Raw genomic sequence first — 18,292 nt, 5'->3', positions numbered from 1 at the left:
ATGTTCATCGGAGTCCCGCTCTCCTTCTGAGGAAAATGTTAACTCTTCATCACTATCCAGGAGTTTCCTCACTTGTGTATAGTGCTATCTTTCAAATGAGCAGAAAAGTGAATGAACTTGATGTTTTTAAGGCACAGTCAGGGGCGTTTACCATTTCAATTAATCGCCTCAGCACATCAGTGTATGAATAGCGCCCTCTGCCCGTGGGGGTGATCACATTAGGGATAATTAGCTGAGCCAGGAGAAACTGTACATCGCTTTGTTTCATACAGATTACATTGCAGGAGAATATTTGTTTTAAATTTTAATTGTTATATTTAAAATAGATATTTTAAGCTTTCTTTAGACATATGTTTCATGTTTGTGTGATATGTATTCGCAGAGTTTCAGTTAATTTTTGTGATGTGTTTCAGAAACATGCTCGGTCACACAGAGACTGCTGAAAGCACACCCTATTTATTTTCTTTATTTTTCCAAAGCACAAGATTTTGTTGTTATTGTGAATGTACACAAATTAGTAGACCCTTAATAGTTTCTAATGATGTCTTACACTTATCTGCATTCCCCAAAATGATCTAGCATTTTAAGTAGTTTCCGCTGTAATGATGAAAACATCCAGCGGGACGCTAAATTTGAGGTCTTTGAGCATGTATCATTATGTAGTGTTGCATAGCACCATCATAAAAAGTTTAATATATCCATTAGCATTGAACAACAACCAAAGTTCTGAAGTTTTGTTGAGGTGAATGTGACTATGATTATTTATAAATATTGTTATAATTCACGTTGGTTACGTGCATACTGGTGCTAAATACAGTTGTCATTTCTCTGAGTGCTTAGTATCAAATTGGTAGTAGTAGGGATAGCTGCATGTAACAAATAAATCTGTTTAGTTTGTATGAATCCGATCTAAACAACTAGTTATTTCTAAATTGATCTGTTTTGGTCACTGGCAGTTCGTCTGAGATGGGGCCGGTTCCACCAGCTTTATCTAAGTTACAACTTAACGTAGTTGTTACGTTAATGGATATTTATTCACTATTTATGCAATGCTAAATATTTGAGCATTACACAATTAAACGTAGCCTACGTATAAACTAAATATTTATGGAAACATAAGACCAGGAGTAACTGTTTGAATTAAAAAGCAGACTGATTTAATTACATCAGTGAGCTCATATTTTTTGTGATATACTCCAATCCTTTAGACATAATGTAGATATTTACACTCGTTTGCATTTAGTAAAGAGAACTTTATGTAAAAAATGACTTCTTATTGGAACACTTCTGTTCAAATTTGAAGGCTACTTTTTATATCAATACAGGTAAACAGCATATTATGTGACTACGCATTACTGTGTAGAGAGCTTATGACCTACTACCTAAATGTTGCCTGAAGAACAGGTGGTGCAATCAAATTAAACACTTAGTTACTAGCTATTAGTTACTAAGTCCTTAGTGTGAACTTAACATCCCAACTTAAGTCTGTTTGCTTTGTTTAAGAGGGGTTTAGGGCAGTATTTTTCAAACTTTTTGATGTCGAGGACCACCAAATATGATGATCCCTTGTGTAAAGGCATATATATATTTTCTTGTGTAAAGACCAGTATATACTGAAGGAAAATTTTAAGTGATATTATAAAGACATCTTTGGTATATATTATTTTGTATTATGATAACAGTATAAACCTGAGGAGAAACATTTTCATTTAAATGAATTTTCTAGTATTTATAAAGTAGAGCAAAACAGGAATAATGTTAAATTCACAAAGTGGTGATTTTTTTTTAATTGTATTTATTTATATTTTTACATTTTGAACTCTTTTCTCTCCAGCAAGTTTACGATGGATGGATATAAACAAAACACAGCACCCTTTTTATTGTCAGTTTTACTAAAATATTGCATGGTGATAGTGCATCTCCTGATGCTAATATTACTTTGGTCAAAAATAATAAATATAAAACAGTTGTAGGTATTTTTGTCCATGTTTCTTGTTTACTGCCACGAGTTGCCAACATGATGCTATGGTTATCACTGTGCCAAACATGATAGGTTCAAGACTGACTTCTGTAGTCTTGTGTGTCAGTACACACAAAAAAATGATAATTTAGGGGATTCACTCCCTCTTTTAAATGCAGCAGCCACTCTTAAACTTTTCAGTGTGGACTCGGCATTTGTAAATCTAAAAGGTACTGAATTGCTCAATTGCTTCTGTTTAGTATACCTGTCCTTCCTGCCATCTAACACATGTTTTTTTTTTGTCCCACTCTGATCTCCTTTCACCACATCCAGATAGAACCACATTTTCTGGGATGCTTTGCTAATGGCTGTGCCACACTCAACAGCATGTGTGATTGATGTGTTTAGGGCAACGCTATTGCCCAGAATGTTCCTTCAAAATGGATGTTTCTTTCTGAATGGCTTCCCAGACAGCCTCATTTCCCCATACAAATTCTCAGCCATGGAAGTTGAAACAAGGTCACCAAAGTTGCATCACCTTAAAATTCTTAATGCAAACTAAACCTGCATTGTTAAAAAGTGGCAAGTCATCTTTCACGAATACTTGAATTGATTTTCTTTAAATGTCACCCTCTTACTCTTGATCATTTCAAATGTTCTGACAAACAAAGATTTCAGCAATAACAAAACAGACTAAATTAAATTATTCAGGGGATCTAGCTCAAAGAACAGAACTTTTGCTTTAAAGAGACTTCCCAATTATTAGAGCCTTAGGTGGTTTTATGTGTATTTATTGGTTCACTTAAAAGTGAGGTTTATAATTAATTGTATGCTTCCAATCTGAGTGGATATTAGTAAATTAGGACTTATATTTAAGTATCCATTTAAGGCATGCTACTGTGTTCACTCTGTACTGGAATCCCTTATATTTAGTCTAAAAGAATTATACTAAAAATATAAATATTGATTATGATATTCATTATGTCCTTCAGCTTGCCCTTTCAATCAAATCTAATAGATAAGACTAAAGTTCAGTGCTGCTAACGTCATCCCCCATTTTCATTATATTCTAATTGCAATATACCCTGTTGAACAAAAACAGTTTAAAGGGATAGTTCACTCAAAATTATAATTATCTCATCATTTACTCACCCTTATGCCATCTCAAACTTGTATGACAAATTTTCTACTGTGGAACACAAACATAGATGGAAATATGAAGTATATACAGTACTGTATGATGTTTTATCCATACTATGCAAGTCATTGGGGTCCAAAAATTACATAAAGGCAGTTACAAAATGTAACTTCTTTTTTAATAGTTTTGGACACCAATGACTTGACAAAAATTATTAACAAAAACACCTTATATATCTTGCCAAAAAAAAAAGTGTTCCATAGAAGAGGGAAGTTTGTGACAGCATAAGAGTAAATCATGAGATAATTATAATTTATGGGTGAGCTATTCCTTTAAGTCAGGTCCTCAATAAAGGGCTATATAAATGAGCATATGCAGTGTCAAGGGCCCATCAGTGATGGTTATGTGTACATCCTGTCTCAGCAGATTCACTGTTCAGCGGCTTGGGTCTGGGTGCAGTGGTGGGGCTGGGTTTAGCTGGCCTGCTGCTGCTGCTTGTTCTAGTGGACGTCAGTTGCTTCTTTCTGCGCCAGTGCGGTCTGCTCATGTGCATCACCCGCAAGCTCTGCAGCAAAAAGACCGCCACAAGCGGCAAGAGCAAAGAGCTAGAGGAGGGCAAGGCGGCCTACCTGTGAGTATCCCTTCAGTTAGCATTGTTATTTGCATTTGCAAAAATTCATTTGGCAGATACTTTGATCCAGAGTGATTTATAAAAGGGGAATGACACAGCACATGTGATTCGTCATAAGGAAATAGTAACATAAAATTGCCACAACACAAAGTCCCCAAGTTGGCCAGAAAGTTACAAACTAATTCATAGATGTAGGTCAAGCAGGATTATTATGGTTTAGAATTTTTACATTTAGTATTTATTCTACAGTATTTTATTTTTGAATTTTTCCTTTGAATCTAGTTTCATTTTCATTTGTTTTCAACATGTTCAACATGTTAATTTTTTTATATATATTGTTGTTTATTTCATTTTTGTATTTTATGGTTGCTAAAATTAATTCAACTCATATTATATATATTTTTTTTTAATGGGGTCACATTTATTTAATCAATCTATTGAAATGTTCCTCTTTAATGAAGGTTGGTTATAAAGGTTTAACATTTATATTATACTGTGTATATATATATAATATATACATATATTATAATATATATATATATATATATATATATATATATATATATATATATATATATATTAGTTTCGAGTCATGATAATGTATTTTATTTTAGTTTACATTTTTTTCAATAATGTTTTATTTTTATTTTAGTTAACATAATTTAGTTAGTTTAGTTTTTGCTATATGCAAATTACAGACAGGACAAGGAAAACTTACAGAAACATACTCTGAAATCATACACACTGTAAACAGTGAATGTATCTTGTAAGAATGTGCAGAGTGGCAAGGCACACTACAGTACAAGAGTTGCCAAAAATGTAAGTGAAAATGATTCTGTGCACCCATAAATGATTGGTTATATTTGTGCTGGTGCTACTGGTCATAGAGATGGTCTCTTTGGTATCAAAAACTGTAAACATAGTAATAAAATGAACAGTAAAAAATAAGAATATTGTGCAAGAGGCTAGTACAAGTGCAAAATCAGTTGTTGTCAGTTATTGACACAGGTGTAACAGTTCAACAGTTCAACAGAAGATAGTTATTTATTTACAGAGTGTTTGTATGTGTGTCAAATTAGTGTTTAAGGCACTCTATATACTAATTTGACTGACACAATCTGAGGTTTATTATTTGTTTTGCTATCTATTGCTCTATTTATTTTGTCCCTTTTTTGTAACTTGAAAGTTCCTGAATTAGTTCCTGTTTATATTTTGTACCTTGGCTTGCTGGGTGACTGATGTCATGACCAGTGTGGGTGTTTCCCAGCAGCAAAACTTCAAATCCTGTCACGTTTCTTTGGCTCAGAGTTCATAGAGTTTGTGGCCAAGATTGCCTTTAGCCCCAATAACCAGCAGTATGGCTTCATGAGATTCTTTTGATGTTATAACACACAGACTATGGCATAGCCAGTATCTGATATGCTCCCCACACCTTCCCAATAGCCCCAGCCAAGAATCTTAATATCCTTTAAAGTAGAGATAATGATGATCTCAGGGAACAGAGGCCGTATGTTGAAGAGCCACTCAGGGGACTTAGAGAAAATGCACAGTCAGATGCGTTGGAGTTTTCACTGGGCCTTTTGCGCTCTCAGGAGGGAAAGAAAATGTGTTCTCAGGAGGGAAATAAAAACACTCTCAGAACACAATTTATAAACCTAGTGTGATTGGCAACCCATTTTACTTACATAAAAAGACATATTTCTGAGTCAAACAGGATATTGAATGATAAAAATGTGGGGGGCGGTACTTGACCCATCTTTCATTAATAAACCATTAACAAACATAATTAAATGCCTTACAGATCATTACTAAATGTGTATTCAGATAGTTAGAAATAAAGTGTAGATAAATAAAGGCAATAAATCGTTTTTTTGTTCTTGTTATTATGTGGTGTTAGTGAGGTCCGTATCAAGCATACAACTAAACATAACAAACCACCCCTTACACAAACTTTGTTACAGTAGCTCAAAGTTCAATGCACATAAAGGTACTAAATAATCATTAGTAAACCTTTATTAACATGTATAATGTTATTAATAGTTACCAATTTAGAGTGGGTACTGCAAAATATGAACAAATATTTACATGATTTGTAAAAATGTGTAAATAGTAAAACATGCTTACATACATCAACAAACAAACAGTAAATGTGCGGCTTTTACAGACATTGGTTACTAATTAGATATTGATAAATAATTTGTAAACATGAATCATGAATGAAGTGGTAAAAAATATTAATAATTTCTGAAAACATCTGTAAATGTAAAACAAAAGCATGAGGTTATTTATAAATCATGTATGAAAAAGTTTGATTACATATGTAAGCATTCAAATTATAATTAATAAATGTTAATCATTATACATAGCATTTGTAAAAAACTAAATTAAAACAAACATTTGCAGATGTTAAAAAGTGCTAGAGATATATGAAATAAAGCTTAATGACATTTGTAATTATTTTAATTTACATTGAATAATGCTTAAGAGAATATTAGGTAATGTTAGTTAAATTAGCAAACTTTAACAAGCACATTATTTCCATAGATGTATCTGAATACACATTAATTAATGACTTGTCAAGCATTAAATAATGTTTGTTATTGATGTATTAATGAAAGTTATTGTAAAGTGTTAACAAAAATTATTTTATAGAGCTTGCACTCAAAAAGATAAATGTATAGCCTATTAAACATTTTAGAGCAGAGCATAACTAGAATAAAATATATTCTCCATAGAAATTTCCCTGACTATTTTAACTTTCATGACCCTATTTAAATTTTCCTTGATATTTAAAGTTTTTCCATGACTGTTGGAAACCTGATGTCCTGACATGCACCAAAATATAATTTACCGGTATAAACCAGACTGGACCAGCATGGAAATTCATGGTGGTCTAGCAGATCTTGTCAGTGGGACAGGAAGAAAGCAAAGAGGGTAAATTTTTATTTCAAGTCTCCTTTCAAGTCGGCACAGCACAATGAACCCATAATATTCTACACCTGTTGTTAATTGAATTACATGGAAAATATGCTTTTTAATAAAATGTGTATTATAGTGGGTATAGCATTTACCTCCCCTCTGTTCCCGTCCCGCAGCAAATTGCCACTTAAAGAGGAAAATGGCAAGGAGATGCTGAAGCCGGACACGATCGAGATCAAAGTTCATGGTGACAACAGCCTACACATGATGCAGGAGGATAGCAAAGCATAATAATGAGGGCCCTGCTGTACACTAAAAGAACATGCAAAGTGAGCCACCCTGAGATCAACAGCAAGCAAAATAATGAGAACACAAGCAAGAACATGCCAACCAATTGTAAGATCCCTTGTTTGAGGCTCCTTTTCAGGGTATCAGAAGAGGCCACATGATAACTGCTTTGTGAAAAAAATGTTTTGGGGGTTGCCACTCAACAGACAGGCACCTGTTTATTTGTGCTTGTTCTCGCTTGGTTTTGTTTTTTGTTTTGTTTTGTTTTGCTGTTGCTTTGCGTCTGATTCTTTGATACTTAAAGAGGTTGAGTCTACGCCTAAGCTCCACTCTCTCTCTCTCTCTCTCTCTCACTCTCTCTCTCTCTCTCTCTCTCTCTCTCTCTCTCTCTCTCTCTCGCTCCCTCTATCTCTCTGTCTTTTTGTCTTGCTCTTTCTCACGCTCTTTCTTTGGAATCCAACCGTAGCACTTTTCCAGTGTGATTGTGCATACACATACAGTAGCTTTTAATGCAAAAATACAGAATGTGTCATATCACAGTCAAAATTGTATGCGTGGACACACCTCACCTCTTTTGCTGTCTGTGTGTTGTTGTTTTGGGTAACTGTAATGTGTTTATGTTCTAGCCTTTCTATCTATCTCTTTCACCCAAATGTCCAATAAATTACAGAATGCTCAGCCGAGAGAGGATCAGTCACTCTTTATCTCAATCTGAGTAGGGTACATGTGTGGTCCTGGTATTTAGCACTAATGCAGGCCCAACTCTTTGGCCTTTAACTTGACAAATTTCTCATAGATTACAAGTGTTTTTGTGGATGAGAATATGTCTGTTGATGAAATACACCTTGTTTTTGACACGTTTCATCAGAATCAAAGGAACATAGTATGTGACTTACTTTCATGTTGAGACATTCTGGGGAAAAAAGTTGAAAGTTTGTGACATTGTCTGTATGTGGGTTGCTTATGGGCGTGAGCACATTGTTTTTGAGTGAGTGTGCCTGCTAGCAAGCATGGGGGTTTCCAAGTCAGAAGTGAAATATAGGTTTACGAAAATATGAGACATACCTATTCAAGTGCACCGGTGTAAATAAATATACTTGTTTCTTTGGAACATTTTAAAAGATGGAAAAATAAATATTAATTGAAGGTTCTGTTAACCTTCAATTAATATTACAGTTAAGATTACAGGTTGCGTTTTTTGCCACAACAAAATAGGCAGTTTTTAAAAAATCAATGTAATGATGTTCTGTATAACTGATGTACAGTATCACCAAGAGCTACTGTAGAGAAAGGAATGAGCACTTTTCCAAAGATGGGCTCAGATGTATCACACAGGTGTTAGCTATAATATGAGCTGTGTTTTAGTGATCAAACCTGGCCCATTTTGTCAGCACTGGAAGAAAAAGCTTAAAAGACTGTATGATAGATCAGGGGTCCGCAGGTTTGATTTTAGTGTTGCAATAAGATGGAAATGGTATACGCTTAAGAAGCATGCCCAGTCACAGTTTGAGTAAGAAGTATTCATACCATGTTGTTCATGTTCAGCATAACATTGTCACTTTGGTATGGGCCAAAACATTTCTCCAAACAACTCTTTGCATTATTTCAGCATTGTGTTTCATAGACATCAGGCTCTCAATACTCAGTGCAATAGAACATTTTGGAATGTTGCCCGTTTATTTTCAACAATCCAAAGGGAGCACTCCATCAGCCCAACTGTAATTGTGAAATTCTTGTAATCCAATGTAATTTTTCTTCTGTAAATAAAGTATCAGACTATAAAAGTTTATGCTATAAGGACTCTATTTTACTTTTTAAAGCATTGTACACATTTTAATTACAAATCACATTACATATAGACAAGTTTGGGGATTATAGACTATCTTACCCATCCTCTCTATCTTACACTTTTAGTCACTTTTAGTTATTACACTCAGGGAGGAGTTTTAGGCAACCACGGGCTATCAAGAATGTTTATCAGGTATAATTTGTGACAAATGCAGGGTAAATATGTGGGTAGGTATTTGAATATGTCAAAAGAGGGTATACTTTTAATGGATCATTTTTGTTTATGTTTTATGTGATGTGCTGATGTTTTTATTGTGTATGGTGAAGCCGAAGAGAAAGCATTGTGGATTATCAAGTTACTGAACTGAAGTCCTTGGCCCGGTTTTGAAATCTTGTGAGCTGCCTATATACTGTACAGTAGGCTGCATTTTAAGGCACAATAGGCACACTCCTGAAATGCTTTTCCAAAAGGTAGGCAGTATAATGGTGCTGTATAATGATACTGCCCTGTAAGACACCATTGCGATATAAAATATAAATATAAAAATGTATTAAAAATTATAATCTAATTAATTACTTGGTGTGTTTTAATTAATCAATTTAAAAAACACTTCCCATGATCCCTGCATTCTGTTGGGCTCAGCACAGCTGTATTTGCTCCCAATAGCGTGTCATTTCTGCCAGTTCTCCGGTGCCCCAATTCTGCTACTCTCATTGGTTTGATGAGGCATGTTGCCAGTACACCGCTAAACTGAGGCTGCACTGACGGACTCCAACTACCCCGAAAAAAAAAAAAAAAAAAAGAGTTCAATCTGTGTGATGATGTGATGGGTTGCCTTTGAGTCCTACATGCCCAAATTATATGTTAAAGGGGTCATGACATGGGTTTTTTTTATTGTATTATTATGTTCCCTTAGGTGCAATTATAGTATTAATATATTTTTTTTTAAGAAAAACTTTTAAAATCTAGTGATTTATGACCTTTTCCCACCCTGTTTCTCATCCTCTGATTCAAACAGTCTGTTTTGGGGGCGTTTTCCATTTAAGACTTCAGTGTTAACGCCCACTGTTATGATTGGCTGACGCCAGTGCCTATGTATCAATTATTGACGCTCCCAGCCAGAACAATATGCAAGTAAACTAAGTAAAAACACTGTGATTATTCATAATGAATGAAATTGCGCTTTAAAAAGTAGTTTAAAGTTTAAAATAGATTACTTACAGTTTAGCGCCGTCGTTGTTCCCAGAATAGTCGGCACGGACTTATCTTTGAGCAACAGTTTTCTGGCAAAGCCAGCATCATATTGAGATTTGTTCTCAAAACAGTCATCCTTAAAATGTACAGAACAAACGCTTAAGTTAACACTGCCGTGACTGGGACGCCCGCAAAAAATAAACTGCATCCATTTTTCCCTGACGCCTGGATCTTTCGGCAGCTTATTCAGAGGTTTTGTTTGACCACAGCCAGGAACAGCACATCTGTGTGGCATCGTAATTTTCCTGTGCACAAGTAGTCTCTGTCAGAGCTCGCTGTCCATCGACTGAACACTTGTGAGGCGACGGCGATACGTAAATGAGCGTGAGTTGTCTTGGCGCTTAAAGCGTAGTTATCTTGTGCTGGAGGCGGTCATATGCAAACGCTGGTACGCCACTTCTAACCGACACGCCACTTCTAACCATGAATCCAGAACGAGCTGTATTTTGAGCTTGATTAAATAAATGATTCGTTTAGAATGGGGAGGACGTCTTAAAATATTAAACTTGCAGGACGTTTTAATGATACAAAGACCTCTTATATACCAAAAGATCAAGGCAAATTTGGTTTCTCATGTCATGACCCCTTTAAATTATTATAAATGGTATTATATGCACTTGTCTTTTGGTCTTCAAAGGTTGTCTAATGGTGCACATTTGGCAAGAGTTTTTCATTTGCATTATTAATTTGAAGTTTGTTTGATTTTCTTCTTACCTCTCTCTGTGTTCATGACTGCAGCATGGTTCTGGGGGTTGGTTTTAACAGAATGTGCAACCTTTCTGTTTCCTGTTTTATACAGTAATCATGGAATTATGTGTAATGCTGCACTAGGTCAATTAGGCCTTCTGTTGAGGAGCAATCACTGTTTATAGTATATGTATTGTTAATGTTAGATGTGGTTGTTTATAATGTATGTGCTATTTTCTGTATTTTATGTTAAATAATTTTATGTTTTTATGTTAATTGTTAAGAGTTTGTTTATTTATGTATTTATATTGTGTTTTGTTGATGATTTTTCACCTCTGAGGGTAAAACAGTGGGTCAAAGGTTTTAGCAACTCTATTGCAGTTTGTTTTTCTCCTTTGTATGCATGTTTTCCCAATATATATATATATATATATATATATATATATATATATATATATATATATATATATATATATATATATATAATCAATCCAGCCTCTTTAATTTGCTGAAACACTGTTGCAAGATTGTGAAGATGCATTTCCCCAATTAGCACAAAATATAACTACATCATTGAGATAAGCTGCTGTAAAGTCTTCCAGGTCATGCAAAACAGCATTCATTAACCTATATATATATATATATATATATATATATATATATATGCAAAGAGGAAAAATGGTGGCAGCGGTGTGATTTTTCCAGAAAGGGGGCAGTGCATTGCTAAACCTTCAAGTGTGATGGTACCATAATGGGCAGCAGTGTTGAGACGCTAGCCCACTGAGTATCAAGAATTGATTGTTTTCCATACCCCTACGAGCCTTATGTAGTTTTGCGTCCTTCCTTTTGATTTACATGGGGCTCCCCCTACCTTTCAAAGGTTAATGAATGCTGTTTTGCATGACCTGGAAGACTTTACAGCAGCTTATCTCAATGATGTAGTTATATTTTGTGCTAATTGGGGAAATGCATCTTCACAATCTTGCAACAGTGTTTCAGCAAATTAAAGAGGCTGGATTGATTATCAATCCGGCAAGGTCTTCTTTGGCAAAGGGGGAGACAGAGTATTTGGGCTATGTATTGGGTAATGGTGTATTAAAACCCCAAGTCCAAAAGATTCATGCCATTCAGACCTGTTCACTTGCCGTTATGAAAAAAACTGTTTAGGTCTTTCCTGGGCTTAGCAGAGTGGTACCGGAGGTTTATACCTCATTTTGCCACCAGAGCAGACTTAATAAATAAGTTATGCCCTAATCAGATTCTGGAAGATTCAGATCTTACAGTGTTCTAGGCAAGCTTTCCAGGATCTGCGGGATGCTTTTATGAATGATCCTGTCTTGTTTAGTCCTGATTTTGAAAAGACATTTGTGCTTCAGACCAATGTCTCTGAGGTGAGACTAGGGGCATCCTGTTGCTTATTTAAGCAGAAAACTTTACCCATCGTGAAACAGTAATAGAAACGTCTAGGTTACGGATGTAACCTCCGTTCCCTGATGGAGGGAACGAGACGTTGTGTCATAGAAGCGACACTAGGGGTCTCTCTTGAGCACCGAATATACCTCTGATCTATGAAAAAAGGCCAATGAGAAGTTGGCAGTCAGTATTTGCATACTCCGCTCGGAGCTGAGAAAACACGGGATGAAACTGACTCAACCCTGAGATTGTAGTATCTCGTAAAGGTGTTGGGTGTCACCCAACCCGCTGCTCTACAAATGTCTGCCAGGGAGGTACCTTTGGCCAGTGCCCATAAGGACGCAATGCTCCTTGTCGAGTGACCTCGGACCCGCAAGGGGGGGGCACAGCCTGAGTGTGATAAGCCAATGAAATGGCATCTACTACCCAGTGGGAAAGCCTCTGTTTGGAGACAGCATTTCCTTTCCGCTATCCCCCAAAGCATACAAAGAGCTGCTCAGAGTGTCTAAAGCTCTGCGTGCGGTCCAGGTAGGTAAGCAAAGCACGTACCGGACACAGCAACGAAGGGGCTGTGTCTGCCTCCTCCCGGAGTAGCGCTTGCAGGTTCACTAACTGGTCTCTGTAGGGCGTGGTAGGAACCTTGGGCACATAGCCTGGTCGCAAGTCCCCGACCCTCTTGATGGAAGCGAGCGTGATCAGCAGGGCAGTCTTAAGAGAGAGGGCCCTGAGTCCAACTGATTCTAGCGGCTCGAATTGAGGTCTCTGGAGGCCTGCGAGGACTACCGAGAGGTCCCAGGAGGGGAACAAGCTTGGCTGGGAGGGATTCAGCCTCCGGGCGCCTCTTAGGAACCTGATGATTAAGTCGTGCTTACCAAGGGACTTGCCGTCTACTGCGTTGTGGTGAGCCGCGATAGCAGCGACATACACCTTTAGGGTAGAAGGGGACAGCCTCCCCTCCAGCCTCTCTTGTAGGAATAAGAGCACTGACCTAACTGCTCACGGAGATTACCCAATCTGCGAACAAGCGCCACTTCTGGGCGTAAAGCTGCCTGGTAGAAAGGGGTCTGGCTTGGTTGATCATGTCTACGATGGTAGGTGGTAGACCAGCTAGATCTTCCGCGTCCCGTCCAGGGACCAGACATGAAGTTTCCAGAGGTCTGGATGCGGATGCCAGAGTGTGCCCTGCCCCTGAGAAAGAAGGTCCTTCCTCAGGGGAATTTGCCAGGGAGGGGCTGTCACGAGGAACACGAGGTATGAGAACCAGGCCCGGTTGGGCCAATAGGGAGCCACTAGTGTGACTTGTTCCTCGTCCTCCCTGACCTTGCACAGCACCTGTGTAAGAAGGCTCACTGGGGGAAATGCATACTTGCGTAGCGTGAAGGACCAACAGCATTTTAGGCAGGTGGTCATAATGTTTTGGTTCGTCAATGTAGACTGTTTTATGCTTATTCGAATTTAATGGTATTAGCTTTCAACTCCTCTATTGAAGTTAACTGTGAGTCAAATATATCATGAGCTTTGCTTGAGGAGCACTATTTCCACAGTTTCTGTCTATGTAGAGTGTTCCAAATTTGGCTCTTATGTTATGTGTGTAGTATGTTGTATGCTGCTTTAAAATTTCTCTCCTTGTCTTTTAGTCAGTGACTTGTGGAAATGGAGAGCACAAGATCAGAGAAGGAGAGTGTAAATCTCATTCCTGACCATGTTTGAAAGAAACCTTCCACTTTTCCATTAAGGAGTCCTGCAAGTCCTAGAGATCTAGGGATCACAGAGTCACAAATACCTGGATGACCTACTATTTCCGGCAAGATTTTAAAGTTTGCATTCTCTTGCACTTTACTATTGCATAATGCATCGGGAGCTGATGTCAGATTTAGAACACTTAATTAAAAAAAACATAGAGAACTGCGAGTTTTCAACTATAAGTGCTAAATTGTGCTTCTGTGTATACAGTTGAAATCAGAAGTTTACATATTCTTAGGTTGAAGTAATAAAAAAAACAATAATTGTACCACTCCACAGATTTAATATTAGCACACTATTGTTCCCCGTCTGTCGCTCACTTCGACGTTGTGTCGAAGAAGCGACACTAGGGGTCTCTCTTGAGCACCAAATATACCTCTGATTTATGAAAAAAGGCCAATGAGAAGTTGGCGGACAGAATTTGCATGTCCCGCCCCCGGACATATGGGTATAAAGGCGGGGAAATGTGTCTGTTTCATTCAGAAATTTTCTTCGGAGCCGATGGTCGTGTATGCAGCGAGCTGCAAGTCACACACCTGTTCCTCTTACCTCTGGTCAAATATGCTGTTGGATCCAGGGCGCACATCAGCGGCTTTCTCCTTCTCTGCATGGCAGTGCAGTTTGCCCCTGGGTGCTTCGACAGTGCAAACTTAAAAGAGTTTATAAAAGGGTGATTTTCTCTAAAAGAGTTTTTTCGTCTTAAAAGAGCAATACACAGCGGCGTTGAACGTCTTTTTCAGGACGCGTCTTTGTAAAGATGCCTTTCCGCCCCTGTGTAGTTCCTGGATGCGGTAGAGTGCTCTCCGCTTCTGACGGCCACAGGCGCTGTCTCGTGAGTCTGGGCTGCGATCACACCGAGGCAGCGTTTGTGGATGGTTCAGGTTCTCACTGCGAGAACATGACCATGGCAACGTTGCGGTCGCGGATTTCCTTCAACCGAAGGAACGCCACTCAAGCCCCCCGCATCACTCCTTCTTCCCACAGGATTGAGGACAACGTGGCTGGCGATGGAGGTGATCCGGGGATGGCAGCGGGTGCAGTTTTGCCGGGTACTTCCTAGATCTAGCTGATCTACCACCTACTGTCATAGATGTTTTGGGTAGCCTTTCACAAGCTTCTCACAACAGGTTGCTGGAATTTTGCTCATTCCTCCAGACAGAACAGGTGTAACTTAGTCAGGTTTGTAGACCTCTTTGCTCTCACACACTTTTACATTTCTGCCTACAAATTTGCTATCGGATTTAGATCAGGGCTTTGAGATGGCCACTCCAATACCTTGACTGTTTTCCTTAAGCATTTTGGCACAACTTTTGGAGGTATGCTTTGGGTCATTTTTCATTTCGAAGACTCATTTGTGAGCTTTATCATGAAATGTTTTGAGATGTTGTGTCAATATATCCACATAATTTTCCTTCCTCATGATACCATCTATTTTGTGAAGTGCACCAGTCCCTCCTGCAGCAAAGCACCCCCACAACACGAAGCTGCCACCCCCTTGCTTCACGGGTGGGATGGTGTTCTTTGGCTTGTAAGCCTCACCCTTTTTCCTCCAAACATAAAGATGGTCATTATGGCTAAACGGTTCAATTTTTGTTTCATCAGACCAAAGGGCATTTCTCCAAATAGTAAGATCTTTGTCCCCATGTGCACATGCAAACTATTGTCTGGATTTTTTATGGCAGTTGTGGAGCAGTGGTTTCTTCCTTGCTGAGTAGCCTTTCAGGTTATGTCAAAGTAGCTCTCTTTTTACTGTGGATATAGATAAGTGTCTACCTGTTTCCTTAGCATCTTCACAAGGTCCTTTGCTGTTGTTCTGGGATAGATTTGCACTTTTCGTACCAAACTACATTAATCCCTCGGAGACTTCCTGAGTGGTATAATGGCTGCATGGTCCCATGGGGTTTATACTTGCATACTATTGTTTGTTCAGATGGACGTGGTACCTTCAGACATTTGGAAATTGCTCCCAAGGACGAATCAGACTTGTGGAGGTCCACAATTACTTTCTGAGGTCTTGGCTGATTTCTTTTGATTTTCCCATGATGTCAAGCAAAGAGGCACTGAGTTTGATGGTAGGCCTTACACCTCCTATCAGAAGCTAATTGTTTAAAGTCTTGACATAATTTTGTGGAATTTTCCAAGCTGATTTAAGGCACAGTTAACTTAGTGCATGTAAACTTCTTACCCACTGGAATTGTGATAGTCAATTAAAAGTGAAACAATCTGTATGTAAATAATTGTTGGAAAATTACTTGTGTCATGCACAAAGTAGATGTCCTAAATGGCTTGACAAAACCGTAGTTTGCTAATATAAGATTTTAAATCTGAGTTGTTAAATAATGACTTCAACCTAAGTGCATGTAAACTTCTGACTTCAACTATATGTAATATATACTATATATACTAATATATATATATATATATTAGTATATTTTCTGAATGTGAAGTACCCTGACATTGTTTCTGTTAATTACATGACTACTGACAAGATATCTCCATTCTATTCTCTCAGCTCTCTGTGTCAGTAGGGGTATTAGAGTAAGATTACAATGTTTATTTGGATTGGATTGGATTGGATTATTGCTTCTGTTTCTAATGTGTTTCAGCCACAGACATGCCTTAAGGGAGTTCTCAATAACAGCCTGGATAAAGCACTAAGTAAATCCCATTCAGCTATCACAATTCGGTCTGCTTTTACTGCTGTTTTAAATGTGTTTGCTGTTGTTCTAATTAAACTCTTGCCTGGTGTAATTAGCCTAATAAGAAACAAACAGATACCTGGGTTGTAAATTGATGGTTTACAGTCATTAAGAACATTTAAATTCTTTGTAATTGAAAATATATTATTTTAAGTTACTTTGGTCTTGTGCTGCCAAAGGTGGTGATTAAGAGATTTTAGCATTTAAATGAGAGAGCAGGCCAAGAAATGGCACCACAATGAAGCAGTAAGCAAGTGGGGACTTTGTGGTTTGCCCCATTTTCACAGCAGTATGATAGAATGGCTTATTACTGTCAGTGGGAATCGGTGGGAATGACTAAACATAATGACGGATGATAGCAATAATGATAAAACCGCTGTGGGTTCACTGGGTAGAAGCCAGTACATCAATTCTGTGGTATGGTATCTATGGTATTTTATTTCTAATATACAAAATATATATAAACTTTTTTGACCCAGAATTTACTTAATGTATTTCTTCTCTACCGGCAAAAAAATTCATGGTTATGAGTGTTTATTCAACTGTTCAGTTTGAAAAGACTGATGGGAATATTCATATTCAGTTATTAAAATTGTTGATTGTAGGTGCCAGACGGTCTGGTATGAGTATTTCTGTAACTGCTGATCTCCTGGGATTTTAACACACAACAGTCTCTAGAACTTGCTCTGAATGGTGCCAAAAATAAAACAAAAAATCCAGTGAGGGGTAGTTCTACGGATGGAAATACATTGTTGAGAGAGGTCAACAGAGAATGGCCAGACTGGTTTGAACTGACAAAATCTGCCGTAACTCAGATAACTGCCATTCTGAGATGCGGGTTGATGCTGTTTTTGGTAGCACGAGGGGGACCAACACTTTTTACAAGTGGTTTAAGACTTTTGGACCCCACAGTTATATGTATGAAGTTTACCACACTTGATGACACACACGCCCTTGCATACTCCGAAAGCAGTGAACATGTGAAGCATCGCAAGTGTCCTTGCAGACTTCAGTGAGCAAATCCTGCAGTAAGCCTTAGAATCTCCCATGATGTTGTGGTTTGTTTGGTGCGCCTCCTCACCTGTGATAAGGCGTGCATAAGGAAAATACGGAGATAAATGCTTAATAATTAAAGAGATGGAGAGGTGTGTCATGGGCTTTGTGCAGTTAATGCATCACAGGCTGCGAGGATGAGAGCATTAGCCACAGCAAAATCACAGCTCTTCCAAACAGATGGGTTAGTCTCCTCTGCCTCTTTCTCTTCCTCTATGTATTCATCCATGTCTCTCTCTCTCTCTCTCTCTCTCTCTCTCTCTGTGTGTATACCTCACTCTCACCTACTGACCATGAATCAATAAACCAAGAATATATTATATAATATTTATATTGGAGATGTTGTGATGTTAGCCATTATAGAACTTCCGCTAGACTTATGATGTGATCAAATCATGCCGGAATTACTGTAATTATAAGATTGCTATTTAACTGTTCATGTCTTCGCAGAACTTGTAATTACAAGTTGTAAACTGTGAATTTAATGAAAACTCTGACATTTCTTGTGATCATGGCAGAAGTTATTGATCAAATGATGGATAAGAGAGTTATTACCGGTATAGATCCTGAAGCAGGGTGTAGTCGAGCATACTTTGTGCATTTTAAAGTACTGATTCAGGTGGCTGGATCACATTGATGGACTTGTGCTGTACAGTCCCAGCAAAGTATGCTGTAGTCTGCTGCCTCCTTCACGATCTATAACTCTGAACTGGCCTGC

The 18,292-nt window shown here is 37.8% G+C and overlaps 1 protein-coding gene across 2 annotated transcripts in view; it reads left to right on the top strand.

Annotated features, from left to right (window-relative positions):
- Positions 1-8,705, top strand: part of ncam2 (neural cell adhesion molecule 2) — a 399,400-nt gene extending 390,695 nt beyond the window's left edge. The window contains exons 16-17 of one of the 2 annotated variants that reach the window (XM_052141957.1): positions 3,525-3,729; positions 6,825-8,705. In XM_052141957.1, the coding sequence (XP_051997917.1) occupies positions 3,525-3,729; positions 6,825-6,939 (320 nt within the window). In that variant the 3' untranslated portion in view covers positions 6,940-8,705. Of the gene's footprint in view, positions 1-3,521; positions 3,730-6,824 lie in introns of both variants that reach the window. The other variant, XM_052141956.1, reaches the window with a different exon arrangement.
- The last annotated feature ends 9,587 nt before the right edge of the window (positions 8,706-18,292 follow it).

Source organism: Xyrauchen texanus, chromosome 14, assembly GCF_025860055.1.
Source record: "Xyrauchen texanus isolate HMW12.3.18 chromosome 14, RBS_HiC_50CHRs, whole genome shotgun sequence".
Lineage (NCBI taxonomy): Eukaryota > Metazoa > Chordata > Actinopteri > Cypriniformes > Catostomidae > Xyrauchen > Xyrauchen texanus.
This window is presented reverse-complemented; position numbering and strand designations above follow the sequence as displayed.